This window comes from Artibeus jamaicensis, unplaced genomic scaffold (assembly GCF_021234435.1).
Source record: "Artibeus jamaicensis isolate MK-2021 breed Jamaican fruit bat unplaced genomic scaffold, CSHL_Jam_final contig_452, whole genome shotgun sequence".
Lineage (NCBI taxonomy): Eukaryota > Metazoa > Chordata > Mammalia > Chiroptera > Phyllostomidae > Artibeus > Artibeus jamaicensis.
In genome coordinates this window covers 6543034-6564601 of record NW_026521837.1, presented here as the reverse complement: position 1 = coordinate 6564601, position 21568 = coordinate 6543034, and the positions used below count along the sequence as shown (strand labels likewise).

General features: G+C 37.9%; 1 protein-coding gene across 11 annotated transcripts in view; it reads left to right on the top strand.

Annotated features, from left to right (window-relative positions):
* The window catches only part of FAM13A (family with sequence similarity 13 member A), a 291012-nt gene that overhangs the window by 226797 nt on the left and 42647 nt on the right, over positions 1-21568 (top strand). For all 11 annotated transcript variants that reach the window (XM_053666331.1, XM_053666328.1, XM_053666326.1 and 8 more), the window contains 3 exons: positions 5651-5837; positions 20717-20793; positions 21177-21219. In XM_053666331.1, coding sequence (XP_053522306.1) covers positions 5651-5837; positions 20717-20793; positions 21177-21219 — 307 coding nt within the window. The remainder of the gene's footprint in view (positions 1-5650; positions 5838-20716; positions 20794-21176; positions 21220-21568) is intronic.

The following is a 21568-nucleotide window of genomic DNA, read 5'->3' as shown; positions in this document are numbered from 1 at the left end:
CATGAATTGTGAGAAAGTTGGGAATTATTATTATAGCCTATAGTAAGCATGCTTTTCTCAATATATGCTTATATGTAATTGACTCTTTATCTGACATTTTCATGAGGATTTGCTTGAAAAATTAGGAAAGATTAATCTAGACTTTACTATATATTCCATTTTAAACTGTTAGTCCTATATAATGGTTAAAAATCTGATGAAAAATAGGAATTTTTTAAATTACTCTTATTTTGCCTCAACATATCAGCTACAGCCATATTTTTAAAAAAATCCTTGAAACTATTGGTTACCATATTTGGAGATGAGATTGGTGAGGCAGTACAATCTATACTAAAGTTATAATAGTAGATTTTTGAAATAAGCAATACAGAAATTAAGACTAAATTAATATATACTTCATTTTAATGTACATGATTACTTATTTGTCTAAATTCATAAGGAAATAATATCAGGCTTATATTATTATTTGCTACAATAAAAACATAAAAACTTAGACAATATATTTATTACATGAAAGGGTTCAGTTCAAAGATTTACAGTCTTCTGGGTGCATGGAAATGTGGAATCTTGGTGACAGGTATATGAAAGTTCATTGCAATGAATGAAAATATCATAATAAATATTTTTTAAGGCAAAGCATAATTTTAAAATGGTTTTAATGTTCTAAAACGTGATGAACTAGAAAACTTTTATTATGTAAATATTATATTGAATTCCAACTGCAAAGTAAAAAAAGCATGCTATGTTGGGGGAAAAATTAATGGTTCAGTATTGCTAGAACATTAAATGTATATGTAGGGGTAAGGAGGAAGCTCTGAAAAAGAACAAAACATGAGATCTAGATAGTAAAAGTGAGATGCCACAGAGATCTAAGGTCAAGTCATAGGTAAGCAATGTCAGGTATGATTGAAATCTCCCAGAATGTTGCAGGAAGGAAGGAGTTGTGTACCAGTGCTCCTCACACTCACATAGGTCCTGCGGTGAGAGGCATTGACTCACACAACAGCAAAAACTTTCCTCTGCAAACAGGATTTCCACATGAACATACCTGCACAATCAGATTTTCATATATTTATTTTAATAGGATTTATTCCAGCCATTCATTTACTATTCAAAAGCTTCTAAAGTAAACTTTGTACCATAACAGAGTACCACAAACTAGAGAGCTTAAATAACAGAAATTTATTTTCTCACAGTTCTAAGACTCTGGAAGTCCAAGATCAAGGTGCTGACAGGGTTGATGAGGCCTCTCTTGTCAGCTTGTAGATGGTGCCTCCTCACTGTGTCCTCACATGGCCTGTCTTCCATGTGTGTGCTCTCCTCGTGTTTCTCCCTCTTCTTGTGCTTATAAGGACACCTGTTCTACCAGATTAATTCCCCACCTTCTTATCCTCGTGTAACTTTAATTACCTCGTTAAAGACCCTATCTCCAAATACAGTCACATTGGGATTAGTGCTGCAACACATGAATTTGGAGAATTCAGTTTATTCTATAACAGCTTTAAAATGTAAAACCCCTCCATTAAAAATGTATAATTGGATTTATAACCCAGAGTTAGGGAAAATATGAAGAGTGACAAGACAGAATTTAAATAGTAAAACAAATAGTTTTGAATTTCAGAACAAACTCCTCTCACCATCCACAGCAGGCACTGCTCTTGGTGCATGGAGGGGAGCTATCTGAGAATATGTGCATGAGTATATCTGCTGGCGTGTTAGTCCCTGTCAGCTCTCCCAGATGTCTTCACCTATTTTTACGTTAGGATTTTTCTATAAATGTTGCACATATCTTTTGTATAACTTTACTAAATCTGTGTATTTTTACATTAAAAGTTATATAAAAAGAGTAAATTAAATATGGAATATTAAAAATCACAGAAGATAATACAATATCACTTTGAAAATAGTGTGATAATATTAAGTCATAATTTTGCTTCACTACAGTTCATGTAAGATTGAATATGAATTTAGATTATAGAATAAATATTTAATGTTATCATTCATTTTTGGATATGGTTGAACTGATAGTAAAATATGGTCATCTATTTCACTCTTTAGAGTTCATTTATTTTAAAATATAGCTTTGGGTGCTTAAGAAGGTACCTTTAGAGTCATACCATGAAGAAGGGTAAAATCACATTCATTTGTACCTTCTCGGCACTACACTGATGGTTTCATTTGCTCTGTGATGTAGTAAAAGACAACCAACCAGCCAAGATGGAGGCATAGGTAACAACCCCTCTCCCATAGAAATGCTTCACTTCCTCACACAACCAAAAGAAGGGTAACAACCAATTTAAAAACAATAAACATCCAGAACTGTCAGAAAATCGAACTGCACAGAACTCAACAAGCAAAATGTTAAATAAATACTCATCTATCCTGGTAGGTAGGAGAGGCAGAGACAGGCAGCCAGGTGAAGAGGACCCACAGCAAGGCAGCAGACCTGGCAGGTGAGGCCGGGACTAGCTGACCGGGAAACTAAAGACTCAAAATAGCTAGCTGTAAAATCCTGTGGGGGTTGCGAAGGTGAGAGAAACTCCCAGTGTCACAGCAGGGTTATTGGAAAGTGGGGATACAGCAGAGCAAGAGAGGGACATTGTTCCCTCTCTGACCCCTCCCCCACTGACAGCGCCACAATGAAGTAAAGAGGCTCTGCTCCTTACAGTGTACCTAAGGCTCTGCTCCTTACAACATAATAAGTGCAGCAAGACAGAGAAATATGGCCCAAATGAAAGAATAGACCAAAACACCAGAAAAAGAGCAAAGCACAAAGAGAGAGACAACCTATCTGATACAGGGTTAAAAACACTGGTAATCAGGATGCTCACAGAATTGATTGAGCTGGGTCGAAAAATGAAGTAAGAAATGAAGGTTATCCAAAGTGAAATAAAAGAAAATATACAGGAAATCAACAGTGAAGGGAAGGAACCCGGACCTCAAATCAACAATTTAGAACAAAAGCAGGGAATAAACATTCAACCAGAACAGAATGAAGAAATAAAAATTCAAAAAAAAGGAGAGACTTCCGGCCAAGATGGAGGCATAAGTGGAAACACTGTGCCTCCTCACACAACCAAGTTTAAAGACAACAAAGTTTTAGTAACAAAAACGCAACCAAAACACAGAAAATTGAACTGTACGGAAGTCTGACTACAACGAACCATTCATCCAGACCAGTAAGGGGTGGAGTCAGCGGCGGGCAGAACGGGCTCAGGCAGGAGCAGGACTGACCCAGGAGCGCAGGTGGTAGTTGGCAGATCCCAGGTGTGGGGTGGCAACGGGCAGACCCAGTGAGGGTGCAAGGCAGCTGGCTGACAACAGTCACACATTCGCACTCAGATAAACCAGGCAGAGGAGCTAGCAGTGAGACAGACAGCTCAGGCTAGGGCCACAGCATTGGAAAAACCTCTAGGTTCGGGGTGCCAGGAGAAGCTCCCAGGCTCACAGAGAGTTTGTTGGAGAGACCCACAGCATCCTGGAGGGTGCACAGGCCCACACACCCGGGAGCCAGCACCAGGGGGGCCAAATTTGCTTGTGGGAAGCAGAGAAGGGGACCGAAATCTGAGAGAGAGCAGAACAAATGCCATTGCCCCTCTCTGACCCCACCCCCACATAACAGCATCACAACCCAGAGACTGGGTCACCCTGCCCTGGTGAACACCTAAGGCTCCACCCCTCATACCTAACAGGTACAAACAGACCAAAACATGGCTCAAGAACAGCTCAAAGCCCCAGAGCCAATAATTCTAAGTGACCAAGAGATAGCCAACCTATCAGATGCACAGTTCAAAACACTGGTGATCAGGATGCTCACAGAATTGGTTGATTTTAGTCACAAATTAGAAGAACAGATGAAGGTTAAACTAATTGAAATGAAGAGAAATGCACAGGAAACCAATAGTAATGGAAAGGAAACTAGGACTCAAATCAAGGGAGTGGACCAGAAGGAAGAAAAAAATGACCAAACAGAAAAGAATGAAGAAACAAGAATTTTAAAAAATGAGGAGAGGCTTAGGAACCTCCAGGGCATCTTTAAACGTTCCAACATTTGAATTATAGGGGTACCAGAAGGGGAAGAGGAAGAGTGACAAGTGGAAAACTTATCTGAGCAAATAATAAAGGAGAACCTTCCCAATCTGGCAAAGGAAATAGACTTTCAGGAAATCCAGGAAGCTCAGAGAGTCCCAAAGAAACTGAACCCAAGGAGGGACACACCAAGGCACATCAAAATTAAGTTACCCAAGATTAAGGTTAAGGAGCCAATCTTAAAAGCAGCAAGAAAAAAGGAGAGAGTTACCTACAAAGGAGTTCCCATAAGACCATCAGCTGATTTCCCAAAAGAAAGCTTGCAGGCAAAAAGGGGCTGCTGCAAAGAAGTATTCCAAGTCATGAAAGGCAAGGACCTACATCCAAGATTACTCTATCCAGCAAAGCAATCATTTAGAATGGAAGGGCAGATAAAGTGCTTCCCAGGTAAGGTCAAATTAAAGGAGTTCATCATCACCCAGCCCTTATTATATGAAATGTTAAAGGGACTTACCTAATAAATAGAAGAAGATCAAACACTGTGAACTGTAAAATGACAAGAAACTCACAACTATCAACAATTGAACCTAAAAAACAAAAACTAAGCAAACAAGTAGAACAGGAACACAGTCACAGAAATGGAGATCACATGGAAGGTTATCAGCAGGGAGGGGGGATGGGTGAAAAGGTACAGGGAATACAAAGCATAATTGGTAGGCATAAAATAGGCAGGGGGAGGTTAAGAATAGTATAGGAAATGGAAATGCCAAAAAGGGAGAAAAAATTTGGGAAAACTGTAATAGCATAATCAGTAAAATATACTTAAGGGGAAAAAAAGACAAGCATTTTGCTAAGTAATTTAATTTTGTGGAAACCTCTTAAAAGGGAATGCTTTAAATACTTAAAGCAGACTATTTCAAGAATGTTAAATAAACTGAATTCTATAAATATGACATTTATATCTACTTCTAAAACTAAGTCATGAAGCACCTCTAGTAATAAGCTTACATCCTGGAGCTCCTTGCACTGGGAAGTAACAACTCTGTATTTCAGTTAGAATGTTTTGTATTCCATCATTTTTATTATATTATTTCTACCATAATTATCTAACATAGTCAGATAAATATTAATGCGTTTTTACTATGCCAAACTGCCTTTATAATTTGGTAAATCAATATGTCTCATTGTACAGGAACAGATATTATATTTCCTTTTCTGACTTTTTCCATACATTGTATTAATATATAAAATTTATATGTGCATATGTGTGTATATAATATATACACATATGTTGTGTGTTTATATATAAATATATATGGGGGAATTACTGTTAGGCTTGCACTAGTCTTCCTGTTTGCATACAAATTACTTTTGGTGCAAATACAAAAGTTGTTCATTGCTAGAACCACAGCCCTTGCCAATTTGCCTCTAGGAATAATTTCTCTTTTACAGTGATTTATTTTGCACCAAGAGGTGTTAGGAGTGACACTCTGCTCGGATTTTTATCAAAGATGGAATTTCTAGGCACTCTTCTAACTCCTATGTGACACAGTGTCAGTGTCATTAAAATGTCCCTTATACCTTTCAAAACACAATTAAGGTAATTTTCTTTCAATTCTAGGGGATGTATCAACAAAGAAAATATTCCTTCTGGGCTCACTGACCTTGGTGATTGTATGTTGAGTGCTCAGGAAGTGGAAAAATTGCATGAAAACACTTCCGGCTGTATTGGAGAAAGGGGCAAACCTAAACGTCAGAAATCCAGTTCCAAACTTTCAGAGCTCAATGAAAATCAAGATGGTCTTGTGGTAAGTGAATAATTTTATAAAATTTTTACTGTGGCCAACTAGGAAATACCACATTTCTTTTCTTTGCTTTGTAAAAAATTAATAATTTCAATCTTGAGTTTTACAGAATTATAAAATATAAGGTCTGAAAGAGATCTTAGAGCTACTAGGTATACATACTTGTATCTCTTTTTTATAAATATAAAAACCAATACTGAGAAAGATTATATTCTACCAAAGGAACCAGAGAAAGAACCACTTTGATTTCCATATTATTCAAATCGGTCTAGAATTCATGAAAAATTCCATATTATTTTCAAATCTATATTCTTTGAAGTATTTTCTTCCAAATTAATCAGAAACACAAAACAATTACTCTCCTACACAGTTACCTCAGACCTGAGCCCAGGATCATTAATTTAATATATAAGTGTTACCAGTGATTTCAGTCAATAACTAAATAATTATTTGGTTTAACAGTTAATATACATCATCCTTTTTGTATATGCTTCAGTTTCTGTGAAAAGTGAGAACCAGTCTGTCTTCTAGTTCTCTTTAGTTTTCAAAATTTAACCAAAAAATATAAACTGAAGTTAGATTTTATAACATGAACTTCTATTCTTAAAAAAATAGGTAATAATATTCTTACTGTTAGAAAGCGTGTAAATCTTCTGATTGGCCTTATCGCTGACCAGAAGCTGGCTCTATGCTGGCTGGGTTCACACATTTAGCTGCGTACACTTTACCACAACTGACAGGCCACCTGCTTTTTTCATTGTCAGTTTCTGCATGTACTCACAAAAAATTCTCAATTTTGCCCTAAATAAAATATACATAAATGCAAATTTAGGAAAAGCATGTTTATTCTATTTTCCCCAAAAATGTGTTGATACTCTGTATTCTACAAATAAACCGATCAGCTGGAGTGGTCAGAGAGCAGTCCTTTACCTCAGCCCCTGTCTGACACAGCTCTCCACATAAAGAGTATTAGCCATGAAACCATTACACAGTAAATGGTGTTTCATATTGACTTAATTCTTATTTGGGGGGAAAGTATGTTTTTAAAATCATATTAACTCTATTAGCTCTGCATTTGGTCCATGATTTGCTTATCTGCCAAAGACTAAAAAGTCTGACTCTTGGCTTCTTTGAAAAGAGTGTATTAATACTTCTCTATTTGAATCTCTTTTTACCAAATTGAACCTGTAAATTTTTTTCACCAGGAATAGTGTCCAAAATGACCTAAATTGTAATAGCTAATAAAAATGGAACAGTGCATTTATTCCTTAAAATATGTGTTTGATTATAAAAACTATGGACATAGTCTTTGTTTAAAACCATTTACCGTATTTTGCCATGTATAATGCATAATTTTTTGCCCAGATTTTTTAAGGAAATAGGATACACATTATATATGGGTGTAATAATTACACACCATGCATATAATAATGGGTATAATAATCCCAGGTATGTACAGTGTGCACATAAACATGGGTGCACATTATACACAGCAAAATACTGTAGATGGGAGAAACTAATTTCATTTTGGTCTTATTTATGTGAAAGGATTTGCCCCAACCTTCGTTGCCAGTTTCCGCATTCCAGGATTGTGCATGTCACATGTTAACATAAGGGAGCTAAGTGGACCATGTCTTTGTTATAATGAATAATTTAAAATCCTGCCAAAACAACTTAGAAGAAAAACTTTCTTCATTTATTAAAGTGAGGGTGTTCTCTGAGACCTATTCTAACTTTCATATTCCATGTATTAGATTTTTAAATCTAATCCTCACAGGTAACCACAAAGCAAAGAGCCAGAGAACATAATAATGACTAGTATTTATACTACATCCTGAAAGTTAAGTTGTATCATAACACTATTCTTAATCTTCTAATTTTACTTTACCCAACTTTCCTTCAAATTCTTTTTCTACTCTGCTTCAAGTTCTTCATGCCCCGACTAAACATCTGTTTATATGGCTGGGGGGGGGGGCAGTTTATGGTACATAATTGTATGCCTTCCCTGTGCGAGAAAATACCTTGTAGATACAACAGTGAGAAGAGTGGGCAAGAATCACTGCCATCATGGAGCCCTACATCCTAATAGGAGACACAGACAATAATCAAGAAAAATTAGTAAAACATAAGATATTAGATAACGATAAGTACTAAAAAGAAGAATAAAGCAGGAAATGGGGACAGGAATTGTGAAGGGGCATGGGATGCAATTTTAAATAGAGAGGTCAGAGAAGACATCTCCAGACTTTGACATTTGAGTGTGAAGACCTAAAGGAAGCAGGGAAGCAAGCCACAGAAGTGCACACTATAATGACAGATGGCAAAGGTCCTAAGGCAAAAATTTATCTGGAATGTTTGAGAAACTACAGAGACACCATTGTAGCTGAGTGAGGAAAGTGAGAGAGGTGATGGAAGAGAGGGCAGATTAAGTAAGGCCTCAGAAGTCATTGTCAGGCTCTGCCTTGATTCTGGGTGATGAGAAGCCCCTGGAAATCTAGATATAATGGTGACCCGAGTTATTGAAATTTGGTTTGACTACTCCATTGAGAATGGACAGGAAGTGGGCAGAAGCAGGAAAACCAAATTAAGGAACTATTTCAGTAGTGTACATTTGAGATGATGGTACTTTGAACTCAGGTAATACCAGACCAAGCACCTAGTGCCTTGCAAACTGTACAATGCACTGCTCCAGGGGGCACTGTTCACATCAAGTGAAATGTTCACATCAAGGCTCCTCCTAGAGTAGTACATGGCAGTAGTCATGAAGTAGTAGATGGGTTCTGGATTCATTTCGAAGGTAGAATTGACAGGATTTCCTGACATTACCTGTGGGGTATGAAAGTAATAAAGGAGTCAAAGATGACTCCATTTTTGGCCTGAATGACTAGAAGATTTGTGTTGCCAGTTTACTGAAATGGAGAAGACAGAAGTTTGAGGATCATATCGAGTTCAGTTTTAAACATGTTAAGATTGAACTGCCCATCAGATATCTGAGAAGAGGGAGGCAACTGGATGTGTGGGCCCAGAGTCTAGGGAGGATATCCTGACTAGAGATAACAGTGTGGGCGTCATCAGCAGATAGAGGCTACTTAACGGCCGTGTACTGGGTGAGTAACCAAGGGAGCGGTGTGGACAGAAAAGAGACCTGGCCTTGGGGACCGTGAGCCTGAGGCATACCAACATTCAGAGTTTGAGGAGATGAAAACACACCACTAGGAAAGACTTAACAAGAAGCAACGAGTGAAGTAAAAGAAAAAGGAGGTGAGTTTGTTGTCGTGGAAACTAAGAGAACCAAGTATCTTGAGTTGGAGGAGGGTCAATTGATCAAAAGGAAGACTGCCTTTGACCACTGGAATTAGCAAACTGGATATCACTTAATAAGAGCAATTTTGGTGGGGACATGGTAGCAAAAGCCATTTTCCAGAAAAAGAGGAGAATAACCGAAGACAGTGAGTAATAATTTCACAATGAATCTCACTAACCCACAATGCAGCCGAAGAGAATATGTTGTAGACCTGAAAAAAAATGCATCTTGCAGATTTGAAATGTTTAACGTGAGAACTGTCAGCTGTGTGAGCACTGCTCCCTTTGTCCTTTCACCTCTCAATGTTGTCATGACCAGCAGAGGCCAAGAGAGTAACAGATAATTCAAAGCTGGAAAGCTAGTGGCAGTGAGTGGCATTAGAGTCCTCTGCCCTGTCACTGTTGCCATGGTCTCAGTCTTTCCCTCTCTCCTTAAAGTAACTCAGCCTGTGCCCTTCAGTCTCCCTCAGCAGGAAACCTTATCTCCATTTAGTTTGAAGAGTTAAGACATCTGGCTTGTGTTTCAACAAGGTTCCTCAGTCTTGGTTCAGAATTTCTCTAGATCTCCACTCATTTTATTTTCTTACCTGGTAAAATGATGAAGTGGCTTTTCTAAATTCCAAGGTTAACCTTGAATGTTAAGAAGTATCTTTGGAAAGTCTATGTTCTACATCCATCTCCCCACCCCACTCCCATGTATGTATACAGATGTGGACACATGCACTTGTCTCTGGTTTCTTCATTGGCTCCTTTCTGTTGGCTGAGAAAAAAGTCTCTGTCTCTAAAAACTCTCTCTGTAGAGCACAGTGAAACAGTTTGAATCAAAAGCCATAACTCAGTCAGGCATTTTATCCAATAATCCTACCCATGCTGCTTTCTTCTACTACATAATTTAACTATGGAAAAGACTGTAAGTATTAGTTTTCTCACCACAAGTGTATCTATAATTATGGATAATTAGAAGCAATTTAAATGTTCAAAAGTAGACCAGATAAGCAGCCACTTGTTCCTCTATGTCAATTCAATAAAATATTATGCAATAATTAAAAAGTATGGCTCTGAAGACTATGTAATAGAAAATATTTGACAGTTGTTTTAAGTGCTGAGCATATATCTTCAATTTAATATCCCCAGTAATACATAAGGTACATATTATTAATATTCTAAACATGGGGAAAATGAGGCACGAGATGTTAAATAACCTATTCAAGATCACATGTAAATAGTGAGGGGTTCCACTACCCTCTCCTACTCTCCCTCAATATTAAAAGTAGGTCATGAAGCAGGATCTGCAGTGCCTGCATTGATGCGTGTGTGTGTTTGTATTATTCATTCCTCAGGAAAGAACCTGAAAGGAAGTACACTTCAAAGTCATTGTGTTTGTATTGCAGTGGTGGTGCTGGTGGTATTAGAGGCAATTTTTACTCCATCCTCTGTTTTCCACATAGTCACAGTCATACTAATTCTATAAATAAGCTGACATTTACTATATGAAGAACAGAAGCTAGTTTAGTAGCTCTCTTACTCATAAGCAACTTCAATCCAATGTCATGTCCTCCCTCTGAAACTGCATGTGAGGTTCAAGGAAGGAGCATAAGTCTTGCATTCAGAGCCGAATCCTGGTTTCATGTCTGTCACTAAATGGCTATGGCGATTGAGCACGTCCCTCCGTTACCACAGTTACTTCATCTACAAAATCGGGGATATTAATATTCTTGCTGTCGTTTTTTGTGAGATTTAAATGCAACAAAATATGCTAAAGAACAGGAAAAAGTGAAAACAGTACATATTTAAGTTCCTTTTTATTCCCTTTGCTCTGATCTTCAGTATCTTTCACTCATTTACCATAAAATATTTTGAACAGTCTATTCTTGTTATTTCTAATTCTTTTCACACTTTTTCATCAACCCCTGGAGTCAGAAGTCTACCCCCACTTCTCTGAAGAAACTGCTTTCTTCATATCACTAGTGGTTGGAACTGACCTTTTCACACCCTTGTGCTATGACGTCTGCTACATCCTTGGCCTCACTGAGGCCGGTACTGCTTGATAGTTTGTCCCTTTTTCTCAGAACTCTTTCTCCCTCAGCCTCTGGTGACTGTGACCTCTTCTTGTCCTTTTACTACAATGACTATTTTCTTTTTTGCTGTATCCTTCACAGGCTAATTTCCCACAAAGCATGCTTGATGTAAATGCTGCCCACATTGCTGTCTCATATCTCTTTTCCATCAGCACTTTATCCAAGAGCATCTCCACTTCCATGGTGCCAAATGTCACCTGTTTGCAAATGACTTCTAAACCAACATTAATTGACGTTTTCTGCAGTTCACCTTAGAAAGCACTTTAAAGTCAACCTGTTAAAACCAAACTTATTGTCTTTTCTTTTCCTCTTTGATCTCTTGTTCACTCAAGATACCCATTTGAATATATCAGATCATTGTATTCTTTGTCATTTTCTAAGTCCTTTCTAAGTCCTTTTTTCTTACCCTCAGTTCTTCTTCCAGCTTTTCAGTAATTTGTCAAATCTTGTTGACTCTACTGTAAAAATGTTATGTGCACCATCTTTTTCTCTTTATATTGCCATTAATACCTGAAGCCCTAATTGTAAGTAGTCTAGAACCTCAAAACAGCCACCAGCATCCCTCTCCAAGTCCACCCTCTGCCATCTCCATACCATTTTATCTGCCACTGCAAAACAGTCAGCTACTCTTTGCTCTGTACAGTGCTGCTCAGCAAGGACCCTGCAAAAACTCCATGACAGTTATTCTCTGAAGGGTGTCAGCATAAGGTAAGGAAGCCAGCATTGTGAATCACAGATATAAAATTATTTCTTCCTTCAATCATACAACAGAAAACTATTGGCCAGCACTATTTAGGCACAAGGAACACAAAGGGGACCAAACAAACACCCTCTCTGTTTTCTTGAAGTTGTCTTTTTCAAAGGATGAGACAGAAAGAAACAAGTAAATATATAGTCAGATGGCAGTGCATGCTGTGGAGAGAAATGAAACTGGATAAAGTAGGAAGTGGTGGGAGACCAAGGATTGATGTTGTACAGATTAAGGTCCTCAGGTCAGGCCTCACTGAGGATAGAACTTGTGCAGGGGCCTGAAGGAGGTGAGGGAGCCATCAAGGTACCTAGGAGGAGACTACCCAGGTAAAGGTGGCAGTAAGTCTTCACCTTTTGGAGCTGAGGAAGAGGCTGCTGTGGTTGGAACAGAGTTGAGGGAAGAGCATTGTAGGAGATGAGGTCATGATCATTAAGGTTTTGTGGCCATTTTTAGGTCTTTGGCAGTTACCCTGAGTGAGGTTAGGAGCCCTTAGAGGATTAAAGGGAAGAAAGTCGTTTTCTGATGTACCATTTGAAAGGATCACTTGGGCAACTGAGTTATGGCCCAGGGTGATAAGGGGTGGACAAGGGTGAAGCAAAATAATTGACATCATCTCAGTCTAGGCCAGGATGACAGCAATGGAAGTAGTATGGAGTAGTCAGATTATGGATGTATTTTCAAGTGGAACCAAGAGGATCCTCTAATGGTTAGATATGGAATGTGAAGAATTCAGGGAGGGGTACAGGATGCCACAAAGACTTTTGGAGTAGCTAGAAGAATGGAATGCCATTTACTAAGATGGAGAAAACTGTTGGAGGGGTAAGTCAATAATTTCATTTGGATATGTTCAGCTTGAGATGTTTATTAGTAAAGTCAGGTAGGCAGTTATATATACAAATCTGGAGTTTAGGGGAGGGGGGAAATAAAGTAAGTTGGAAGTCTTTGGCACACAGTTGGTATGTAAAGCCTTGAGATAGGCTGAGCTGGCCCCTAGGAAATGAACAGAAAGAAGGGGTCCACAGACTGTGCCCTAGGACATAACATTTAGAGCATAGGTGGAAGGGAAGGTATGAGCAAAAGAAATTAAGAAGCAGCAGCTAGCAATTTCCAGTAGAGTACAGGGGCAACAGCTTATTAGATTTGAGTCAAGAGAAAATCAGAAGAGAGAAATTGAAATAGTGAGTAATCAATAATTCAACATTATAATATCTAGCTAGCCTACATCTACTATTTGCTGGGAGCTATTCTGATGGGAAAGAGGAAGAAAAGCCTCCTTAAGTGGGTTCAGGAGTGTATAAGGGGAAATGAAGGAAAATGATACAGTAGCTGGAGACAATTCAAGATTAAGATTTAAAAAGGCAGTGTATAGCACAGTATTTGTACAAATTAAGCCAAAGGGAGGAGGAAATGATGATGCAAGAGAATGGGATCCATTGCAGGATCAGTGTTCTAGAGTGACTGATGGGGGATGGGACCTAGTGGACAAGAGGAGGGGTCGACAGTAAATTACTTTGATTCAAAGACCCTTTCAGCAGGAGCTAGAACAGTTTTCCCTCACCGCCTCCTTCACATATAGCACCAAAGGTCTGTCCGTGTTCTAACTTCAGCCTACCTCTCATCTAAGAAAAGTGAATACCCTCATAACTTTAAAAAATATATTTGTATTGAATTTATTGGGGTTACATTGGTTAGAAAAATTATAAATATTTCAAATGTACAGTTCTGGAATGCATCATTTTGTGTTACCATCCAAAGTCAAGTCTCCATCACCCTCCATCCCTGCTTTATCTCTCCTACCTTTCTCCACCTTCCTTTCCCTCTGGTAACCACCATGTTGTCTGGGTCTGTGAGGATGTTTATTTTTTTCTTTTTTTTTCCTTTTTTGGTTTAATCCCTTCACTTATGTCACCCAGCCCATGCGACTTCCCTCTCCTTTGATAGCTGGCAATCTGTTCTCTGTAATTATGACTCTGTTTCCATTTTGTTTACTCTGTTCATTAGATTCCACATATAAGTGACATCATGTAGTACTTGTCTTTCTCCGATTGGCTTATTTCGCTTAGAATATTACTTTCCAGGTCCATCCATGCTGCCACAAAAGTTAAGATTTCCTTCCTTTTAAGGCCAAGTACATTGTGTAAATGTACCACAGCTTCTAACTTTTTAATTTTACCATGTGTATACACACATCTAGGATTCATTCTCTTGTATACTATTGAGAGAGAAAAGAATGTGCTAGCCTTGAATTTTATGTTTCCTCAATTAATATTTAACATTTGTATTCAGGTGGAACCTATCATAGAAATGAAGGTAATATAAACAGTGTAACAAACTACACAGTGGGAGCAGTGACCAGAACACAAAAATCACGATGGCAAGGACAGGTGCCCATCTGGTTCACCGTTGTAGCCCCATGCCCAGACAAGCAGGCACTCACTGAAAATGTTTTGGGGAGGTGGGGGAATGAGTCAATGAATGGGTAACTTGTAGAACAAAAAGACCCAAAACACAGTGTCATGAACATAGTAAAAGTCTTGTTCTCCTGTGATGGTCCAAAGCAGGGCTTTAGGTTTGAGGAGAGGAGTTGAGGGCTTGCTCCAGACAGTTTCCCAGCGACCCAGGCCAGCCTCCTCTCAGCCCTCTTCAGCAAGTAGCACTCTGGTGGTTTTCATGTCCGTTCTAGCTCACAAAAAGAACAGGCATGAAACATACCTGGTGGGTTAGTCTCTTAACCAGAACTGGAAGCCACGCACATCATTTCTCACATCATGTTGGAGAAAAGGTGGTCTCATGGCCATATCTCTCTGTAAAGGAGCCGGGAAACGTGCTGTTCTCTAGCATGTGGCTACTTCATTACTGTGGGGAAAGCAGGATGGATTTGGGTGGGTAGCTAACAAGCTCTTCCACAGGCATCTTCTTATAAGACCAGTCATTATTTCAGAATATGAATTAATTTCTACAATTTGAAGCAGTAAAACATAAAATGTACAAAAGGGTACAAAAAGAAAATTCACATGTGCCATTAATCATTCACTAATGAGACCATATCAACTATTCACCTTCTCTCAGAGCTCAAGGTTAGAATAATGAACCTGTTTTGACTAGCAGCATTCCATGTAGCCTTCACACTGAGCTATTTGTATATTCAAAAAAGGCTTTCTTTTTTTTTTTTTCTTTTTTGGTGTCCTCTATAAAGGCTTTGTCAGCATTTTATAGTTTTAGAAGACAAATTTGTTTTTGCTCCAACTGGTTTCAAGTGCTTCAGTGGTCAAACAGGTTTTGAGCCTTAACTTCAATGCAAGATGGGGAGGAGGGCAGTGCAGGGGAAAGAACTGAAAATAAACTCCACAGGCTAAAGCTTTTTAAGAGACTATGCTCTTTTTATGTTTGAGGTTATTTCTGGGATTTAAAAGGGTGGTTCTTAAATTTCAGTTCCTTCTGATATCCCAAAATTGCTCAAATAAGTTATATTATAGCAAATCTGTGTGTTTTGAAAATCACCAGTAGGACTTATATGAGGCAAAATTTTCTGGATTATAAATAAGATATTACCTGTCCTTTTTGTAAAAAATGCAATTCAAAAAACAATTTCATTACTTAAAGTCATAATCTGTTCTTTGCTATTTCTATTTTTATATATTTTATTGATTATGCTATTACAGTTGTCCCATTTTTCCCCCTTCATTCCCCTCCACCCTGCACACCCTCTCCCACCCACATTCCCCACCTTTAATTCATGTCCATCTGTCATACTTATAAATTCATTAGCTTCTACATTTCCCATACTATTCTTGCCCTCCCCCTGTCTATTTTCTACCTACCATTTATGCTACTTATTCTCTGTACCTTTTCCCCTTCTCTCCCCCTTCCACTCCCCTGTTGCTAACCCTCCATGTGATCTCCATTTCTGTGGTTCTGTTCCTTTCTGTGGTTCTGTTCCTGTTCTAGTTGTTTGCTTAGTTTGCTTTAGCTTTTGTTTTAGGTGTCGTTGTTAGTAACTGTGAGTTTGCTGTCATTTTACTATACAGGTTTTTATCTTCTTTTTCTTAGATAAGTCCCTTTAACATTTCATATGATAAGGGCTTGGTGTTGATAAACTCCTTGAACTTGACCTTATCTGAGAAGCACTTTATCTGTCCTTCCATTCTGAATGACAGCTTTGCTGGATAGAGCAATCTTGGATGTTGGTCCCTGGCTTTTATGACTTGGAATACTTCTTTCCAGCCCCTTCTTGCCTGTAAGGTCTCTTTTGAGAAATCAGCTGACATTCTGATGGGAACTCCTATGTAGGTAACTGTATCCTTATCTCTTCCTGCTTCTAGGATTCTCTCCATTTTAATCTTGGCTAATGTATGTACTTATGATGTGCCTTGGGGTGTTCCTTCTTGGGTCCACCTCCTTTGGGACTCTCTGAGCTTCCTGGATTTCCTGGAATTCTATTGCCTTTGTCAGATTGGGGAAGTTCTCCTTTATTATTTGTTCAAATAAGTTTTCCACTTGTCGCTCTTCCTCTTTCCCCTTCTGGTACCCCTATAATTCAAATGTTGGAACATTTAAAGATGTCCTGGTGGTTCCTAAGCCTCTCCTCACTTTTTGTAATTCTTGTTTCTTCATTCTTTTCTATTTGGTCATTTCTTTCTTCCTTCTGGTCCACTCCATTGATTTGAGTCCAAGATTTGTTTCCATCACTATTGGTTCCCTGTGCAATTTGCTTTATTTCACTTAATGTAGCCTTCATTTTTTTTCATCTAATTTGTGATCAAATTCAACCAATTCTTTGAGCATCTTGATCACCAGTGTTTTGAACTGTGCAACTAATAGGCTGGCTATCTCTTTGTCACTTAGCTGTATTTGTTCTGGAGCTTTGATCTGTTCTTCCATTTGAGCCATTGTTTTTTGGTCTGGTCATGCCTGTTAGGTAGTGAGGGGCGGAGCCTTAGATGTTCACTCTGAGCAAGGCAACCCAGTTGCTGGGTTGTGATGCTGCTTGTGTGGCAGGGGTCTGAGAGGGAACAATGGTGCTTGCTCACTCTCTGCCGGATATCAGTCACTTCCCCCACTTTCCCCAAGCAAACTGGGCCCTTCTGGTGCCAATTCCCAGCTGGGTGGGCTTGTGTACATTCTAGGACCACGTGCATCTCTCCAGAAAACTCTCCTGTGAGGCCGGGAGTCTCTCCTGCTGCCTCAACCCCTACAGGTGTCTTCAATAGATGTTTTGAGGCTTTATTTCCCTGAGCTGAGACTCTGGGTTGCACAGTCTGTCTCACTCCTCAGTTTTGCCTGGTTTATCTGCAGGCAAATATGTGACCACCTGGTCAGCCAGCCTCCTTGCCTGCCTTTCTGGGTCTGCCAGCCGCCACCTGTGCACCCTGGGTCCGCCAGCCACTGCTTTTTTTTGCCATGACCCCTCTTTTCCCAACCACCCAACTCTGCCCTTCCTACCAGTCTGGATGATTGTGTTTATTTTAACTCCTTGGTTGTCAGAATTCTGTACAGTTCAATTTTCTGTCAGTTGTGGTTTTTTGTTTCTAAATTTTTGTTCTTATTTTGGTTGTGCGAGGAGGCACTGTGTGCCTACCTACACCTCCATCTTGGCTGGAAGTCTTTGCTATTTCTTAAAATTACCTATTTATTGTAAAAGATTCCAACTTTAGAAGGCTAATTAAAAGTTAATGCAAGAAAACATTTTTTGTAAGAATTCTGTTAACTTCAACCTTTAATAAATGAAAACATTAATGAACTACTCTTACCACACCTAGAAAAGTGTTTTAGACATAAAACAACTCAAAACCTTCAAAAAGCATCAAACCAGTATTTTCTCCTAAGACAAGTACTATTTACAACTACCGAACACTTGAAAGTCTAGTAATGTACTTCTCGTACAGTGAAAGCATTCCACATTTCAGCCATATTACAACCTATACATTCCATTTGCCCCTTCCCTCATATCAGTGAAGTGGGGAAATTGCTGATCTGTTTCGTACCTTAATCTTCCCTCCCTAAACCGTAGACAAAGAATGGAAGTCAGAATTTATAAAACATTTTGCACCCATGGAAATAGGTACTTCCATTACTGTACTCATAGATCTTCACTATCCTTGTTAGTTTCATTCCAGAAAAAAAAAATGGAGATAGGTTGCTACCTATAACACATTCCTCACATGTTCCTGTTTCCAGAAGGCATGGGGCAAACCTCAACTACCATAGCAAAGGAACACTGTGTACTTGCATGCTGCTTTAGTGAAACCAGACCTTGAATATTCAACAGTCTCAAATGTGTGGAGGACAACCTGAAAATTGGAATTATTGTAAAGCTTTAGAGAGAAATACTGAACAATATTGAAAGTCACCATTTGTCAATTACATCTATAAAAACTCAGAGCCTTGGGAAATGTTTAAGTATATGAACCAAACATTCTTTTTAAAAGTGAGGTGGGGAAGATTTTGAATAAGTTAGTACTTACTTACCCTGGAGATGAGCTAGACTTTCTCACATTTTCGACTGCTTATTGCAGAGCTTTCAATTATATAATATACCTATCTTTTAAGAATATTTCTTAAAACCTACATCAATTATATCTTGGTTCTTTCTGTTCAGGAAAAAGTCAATCTTCTAATGTCTTCTAAATTTAATAACTAAAGAAATATCTTTAAATTTATGTAATGCTATTATGGTTTATTTTTTGTTCTTACTTTCTGAATATTTCTTAGCCTTAATCTAAAGATTGTTATCTCTTTTGAAATATTCATTTGCATATCATTATAAATGTATTTCATTGATACTGTTTTAAAATGGCCTGAAGGTAACTGGTTGTGCTTTGGCTAAGAATTCATGTTTCAGAACTTTAGAAAACCTAATACTATTGCACTAGATCTTACACTAAAGATTTTGATAACCTACTGAAGATTACCAATGGGAACAAAGGTTCTTTGTCATAGGCATATCACTTTTTATCAGGAAGATCACATTCAGGTAATAAGAGCAATTTTGCTTTGGTTTAAAGAGAGCCATTTTAAAGAGGCCTCTTCTAACTTAAATTTCAGAGGTATAAAAAGGTGAATATACTTGTCATATTTTTTAATTTCTCAGGTTTATTAAAGTTATCTAATTGTGAGTTATCTAAGCATATAAATCAGAGTTCAGTTCCTGGAACATCATCTTACCTATAAACAAATAATAGTAAAATATTTTCCTTGGGGACTTCATGGCTTTAGAAATAATGATGTCAGTAACAACAACTAATATTTATTAAATATACCAGGTATTATTCTGGTGCTTTACACATATTATCTTATTTTAATCCTCGTGACCACACTATGTTAAGTATTGTCACCATCTCCATTTTCCATATGAGCAAATTGAGGGTCAAATAGGGTCATACAGGTGGTAAATGATGAAACCACCACTATAAGTTAGATTATGCTGTCTCCCTTTGTTTCTGTTCTTTGATGCAGCCTACATTTTAAACTTCAAGAATTCTAGAAAAATTCTAGAATTTCAAACCAACATAAATGAAAAATAATTCATCCATCCTCCAAGCCAAAGATTTTTTTCCTACTCTATTTATATGTTTATTTTTTTAGATTTCATGGGATTACTTTGATCCTTAATCAAATTTACTTTTAAAGGGTTTTTCCATAATGGGAGGTTATAAATATGTAGATGAACACATGTTGCCTCAATATGTGTTTGTTTTTTCAATGATACAGAGTAGGTGAATTGTGCTTAATGTCCTTTTTTTATCTTCACTTGAGGACATTTTTTTCATTGCTTTTAGAGAGAGAGGCAAAGAGAAAAACATCAATTGATTGCCTGTCATAGACTCAACTGGGGATCGAACCTGCAGCCTTTTGGTATAGGGGAGGATGCTCCAACCAACTGAGCCACACCAGCCAGGGCATGCTTAAAGACCTTTTAATGTAGATATGAATGTTTGAGTTCAGTGGTATTCATGTCCACATCTCCAAATCAGCTATGTTTTTGAGTCTACTGAATGTCAGAAAAATGCTCTTGTTTGCTTATTTCTAATCTTCATAGAAATTGCTTACTTAATCTGTGCTTAGTCATCCGAATTGCATGTAGAAAGCACTGGCTGGTATTCACAGAGGCAGTCAAAAAATCTTACAGATGTGCTTCCTGATAAGCATTAAGCCCTCTTGGTCAGCATGAAATACATGGTATTCAAAGTAAGTTTTCCATTTGCATTTTTTTCATCTTAGCAAATAATAAAGATTAATGTTAAATGTTACAGAAAGGCTCTTAAATTAACCCCACTTCTTTTCATGATGTTTTATAGCTTAACTATGTATTACCCAAAGCATATTAGCAATACAAACTGAAAAGTTGTTAAATAAGCAGTGAATGTTACATCAGTTTCTGGTTAGATTTGAGGTCAGATTCCTCAATTCTAGTTCTGATGCTACCCATATATTCTGGTGATCTGGGTTTTGCTCTGTTTAGCTATAAAATGTGGGTACTACCTAACAGGACATCATAGGGTACAATGACCATTGCTATGATGCTGCCAGATATCTTTGCTAAAGGAATGATAGTTTAACATATTCTTTCATGCAAGCAGTGTTTAATAAACTATCATAGTTTTACTGGTTTTAACAAATATAGAAATAGGAGTACTGGAACTAGGCATATCTGCATATTACCTGATTTTCCTGTTTTGAAGAAGGGAGAATCTGCTGTTGCATATTTCTTACCATTTGTATCGGTCAACCAATGACTTGTTTTGTCACAGAATATGGAACATCTCAATTCCTCACCATCTCATGAGAGGGCGCGACCTGATGGTGTTGAACTGATGTCCAATGACAGGTAATTTTAGAATGTTCTCCTCACGTGGTTTATGACACTATGAATAGATTTTTTTCACTTAATGCAGTGTGCAGTATAAGAGCTAAAGAGAATAGAATTAATGTACTATATGTTTACCAACAGTGTTTTTATAGCAAGAAAAATACTTAGAATAAAAAATCTACACTGGTGCTGTGAAAGACAAATACATATTCATGTTTGTGCTTCTGTGTTTGTTTTGTTTAGATCTGATTACTTTTGTGTCTTGTTTTGGGGTTGTATAAGAATTTTATTTAGAGCTACTCAGCTTACTTTTTAAGATAAAGTAAATCATAATTTCAGTGGATGAAAAGTATTGTTATCAAACACATTGACGTTTTATGATGTTTTATTGTTGTTCATAGCAAAGAAAGTGAAAAGGACGGTGGACACACCCAGCATTTTGAGGTAAGTGGCCAACAACAATAAGACGAGAGTGTGACAGGACCGGGCCTGTGCTCCTGAGAGCAGAGGGAGGTGTCAGGGCCAGTCAGTAGGGATCACGAGATTAAGGGACCGGGCTGTGATTGGTTAGGAAGGTAATACCCAGACAAGGATTAGTTGAGAAATCACATGAACTCTATTCTTTTGCTTTTTCAGTCCTTTTATTTTACTTGCACAGATAAACTTCAGTAGCATGGAGATTTGTCTTTAGGTTTTTCATAACATTAAAAAAAAAGCTACTGGTTTGATTTTCCATGATTTTATGCATTTTTAAGGGATTGAAATAGCCAGTGACTTTCAGTGGCTCTCTCAT